General features: G+C 44.4%; 1 protein-coding gene across 1 annotated transcript in view; it reads right to left on the bottom strand.

Moving 5' to 3' along the window:
• Positions 1 to 2,390: 2,390 nt before the first annotated feature.
• Rad54b (RAD54 homolog B) overlaps positions 2,391 to 3,829 on the bottom strand; it is a 63,735-nt gene continuing 62,296 nt past the window's right edge. The window contains exon 15 of the mRNA XM_005362397.2: positions 2,391 to 2,611. Within this exon, the coding sequence (XP_005362454.1) occupies positions 2,391 to 2,611 (221 nt within the window). The remainder of the gene's footprint in view (positions 2,612 to 3,829) is intronic.

Genomic DNA, 3,829 nt, shown 5'->3' with positions numbered 1-3,829 from the left:
GGTAAAATGAAATCCTTGTCTTCAAGGAACTCAGTCGAGTGGGAGGAGAGCAAAGCAAGTCAGCAGTTAAGAGGGAAATGTGTTCAGTGCTTCACAGCAGAGTCGATGGCTAGGAGAAGAGAGAGTATGTTCTATAGATGCAGCCCAGATGTTAGCAGGGCCTCTCAACATCTGGGAGAAGTGAGTCTGAACCTGGTGTACCAAGGTCCAAAGTCTTTGTCTTCATTAGGGTTTTTATTGCTATAAAGAGACACCATGACCACAGCAACACTTATAAAGGAAAGCATTTCATTGGGGCTGGCTTACAGTTCAGAGGTTTAGTCCATTATTGTCACAACGAGAAGCATGGTGGTGTGCAGGCAGACATGGTGGTAGAGAAAGAGCCAAGAGTTCTACATCTTGATCTGCAGGCAGCACAGGCAACTGTGTCTTACACTGGGTGAATCTTGAGCACATGAGACCTCCGAGCCCGCCTCCACAGAGACACACTTCCTCCGCCAAGGCTGCACCTCCCGACAGTGCCACTCCCTGTGGGCCAAGCACTCAAACACATGAGTCTCTAGGGGCCAATCCTATTCAAACCATCACAATCTTCCTTGATTCTGAGAGTGTCTCCAGTAGCTCCATGGCTTCTCTCTAACTCTGCCTTCTTCCTCCCAGCATACAGCCTAGTTTTCCTTGCCTACCTAAGTTCTTCCTTGCTATAGGTCCAAAGCAGTTTCTTTATTCATTAATGGTAATCACAGCACTCAGAGGGGATTCCCACATCACCTCCCCTTTTCTGTTTAAATAAAAAGGAAGGTTTTAACTTTAACATAGTAAAATTACATACAACAAAACAGGTTTCAAACAAGAATTACAGTTATAACATTTATATATACCTTATCTTTTATCATAATTAATGAAAACTATAACTATAAATTCTTCAACTCCATCAAAGACTTCAGAAGGATATGATATTACCTAAGTAAACGGGAAGTACATTGTCAGCAACTTTCAAAACTCTAGAATTGACAAGACATCTCACTGCCTGGACAGTCACCCAAAGTTTTTCTGTACCGTTGGGGCATCCATCTTTCTACTCTTGTTGTTCTGTCCCACCCAGTCCTACAGCTGTTCAGCCCCAAAGAAATCACACAGAAGTCTACATTAGTTATAAACTGATTGGCCCATTAGCTCAGGCTTCTTCAAGGCACTGAAAAATTAAATTGAAGAGCATACTAGAAGACGGAAAGGCAGCCCATGTGTTGGTAGAATTAATATTGTAAAAATGCTTATATTACCTAAAGCAATCTGCAGATTAAATGAAATCTCATTAAAATCCAATGACATGCTTCACAGAACCAGGAGAAAGAATCTCAGTATATCTAGAAGCACAAAGGGCCCCAAACAGCTAAAGCTGTCCTCACCATAATAAATGATCTCCAAGCGTATTACACAACCACAGTAAAAACAACAGAACCATGGTGGACCAGACTGAAGATCAGACCCAGAAATAAACCTGTAGTTACAGCTTTCCAATTCTTTGGTAAAACTATCAAAACTGCAGAGAAAAGACAAGCTGTTTTAGCAATGGTGCTGGGGAAACTGGGTTTCCACGCACAAAATCTATTTAAGATCAAGACCTGAAGTTTGTAAACTGCTAAAGGAGAGCACAGATCCTTCATAACCGGGGCATGGGCGGGAGCTTCCTCCCCAGGAAACGCTGTGAGCACCAACGACAGAAGCAGCCAGCCGCTCCCTGGCATGCGCGTTTCGCAGCTCTAGGGCACGGCACGGCACGCTCTCAGCTGCCTGACACGAGCCCAGGTCTACAGCCCTGCTGGGCTCCTCCGCATGCGCTTTTCCCAGTTCCACGGCCCATTCCCATTCCTCGACTCCCAATCCTCGTGTGCCTTCCCTTCCTTAGTCTCCATTTCTAAAAGCACCAGCGACAAAGCCCGCATGCGCAGCAGAGGACACCATCTTCAGAGAGAAGAGACAGCCGGTAGGAGGGAATCTTTGCCAACTTGTCATCAGGCAGTGCGTGTCCAGGATACACAAAGAACCACAAAAATTAAACAGCAAAAAAACCCCTCAACCCCATCAGCAATGTGCTAATGAACTACACAGACAGCAGACATGGTGGAAGGTGTGCCCGGGGGAAGCGCACCAATGCCGGACTCACCATGGACGGATGGGACAGCGCATCACCAAAGTCTCGCTGTCAACACTGAAGGATACACACGAGGAAACAAACAATTCAGCTTTTACTGTATTTAAAATTGGCATATTTGAAACAAAGTTCACTGTTATAATTCAAATAATATATTATAATTCAAATAATTTTGCTAACTTTCAAAATTTTATTAAATTTTAAGGGGAACAAAGGAACGTTACGAAGTAGTCCTTCATTGCACGGCAGGAGCCTGGTTGGTTACGTTCTGGAAAAAGAATGATGCATTTTCCCTTATCCTTTCCAGAAATGGGTCTGTAAGATTTAAATTGTCTCCAGAAAAATGCTGCCACTGCTTTAGCTGCGACATGGACAAAGGTCTCAGGGAGTGGGACTTCTGGTGCTGAGGGCCGAGCTGACACTGTCTGGAGGTGACAGGGGCGTCCAGTGCGCCGTCTGAAATAAGGGAACAACGAGACACCTTAGGACAGCATGTGCCCACCGCACAGTGGGTCATCTGATGTCACATCCAACCACACAGTCAGCTAAAACAGTCACCCTGTTTACAAACACTGATAGGCAGTTACTGTGCACTCAGTGAGTACCCAGCCTCTGACACACACCAAATGAATAATGTCACAAAGAAAGGCTCGTCAGTCCACAGTCCGTTATCTAAGCCCTATGGGAGAGAGTCGAAGGTGGAGTCACTTGTGAGCCTGGGCTTGGGTGCATAAGGTCCTTGGTTCTATCTCCAGCACCAATAAATAAATGTCCAAGAGGTCAGACAGTTTATAAAAGCAAATCTGGGCCAGAACTTATTCATAAATGTTCTGCAGCAGCAAGCACGCTAAAAGACTGGAAAATGGCTTGCTACGAGAAGGGTCATGAAACTGCTGAGGAGCTCATCAAGTAAAAGTCTTTAGGATTTTGTATTCTTTCTTATTACATGGTTTGTGGATCTGTACGTGGGCATGTGCATGTGTGTGCAGCTCACACCCTACAGCTGGGATGACAGGCAGCCGTGAGCCACCCAGGGACACTGATAAGTTCCCTGACACACTTGACTGTATAAAAACAGTGTGTAAGTAAAAGTCTATAACTAATTACACATCTGTAGTGTGGCGGGTAAACTCTGATATTTTCATATAACAGAGGATAACGCAGTTGAGGGGAAGGGACCCACCTTCACCCAGCATATTGCTATTTCTAAAATCTTACGGTGAGTTTATCGTATTTACATCATTTACACACCTCCAACTGCTCTCACCCCACTCAGCCCCTGGAAACTTACGCGTCTTCTATAATAACTACTGTCGCACACACACAACCTGCTGAGTCCACTTAGTACTGCTCATGTGTACAGTGTTTAGGACTAAAAGAATATTTTAAAATAAATCATGAGTAAAGAAGAAATAACAAAGGTAATATGAAATATGTTAAACTGGATGATGAGAAGATTACACATTAAATTTATGGGGTTTGGCATAGAAGAAAATTTAAAGGGTTAAAAATCATTTTAGAAAATAAGTTTGAAAGTCAGTAAGCCATGCCGGGCAACATGAGCGGTGGTGGCATACAACTTTATCCAAGCACTCCAGAGGCAGAGGCAGGCAGATCTCTGAGTTCTAGGACAGCCTGGTCTACAGAGAGAGTTCCAGGACAGCCAGGGGGGGG

The sequence above is a fragment of the Microtus ochrogaster genome, linkage group LG5, assembly GCF_000317375.1.
Source record: "Microtus ochrogaster isolate Prairie Vole_2 linkage group LG5, MicOch1.0, whole genome shotgun sequence".
NCBI lineage: Eukaryota > Metazoa > Chordata > Mammalia > Rodentia > Cricetidae > Microtus > Microtus ochrogaster.
This window is presented reverse-complemented; position numbering and strand designations above follow the sequence as displayed.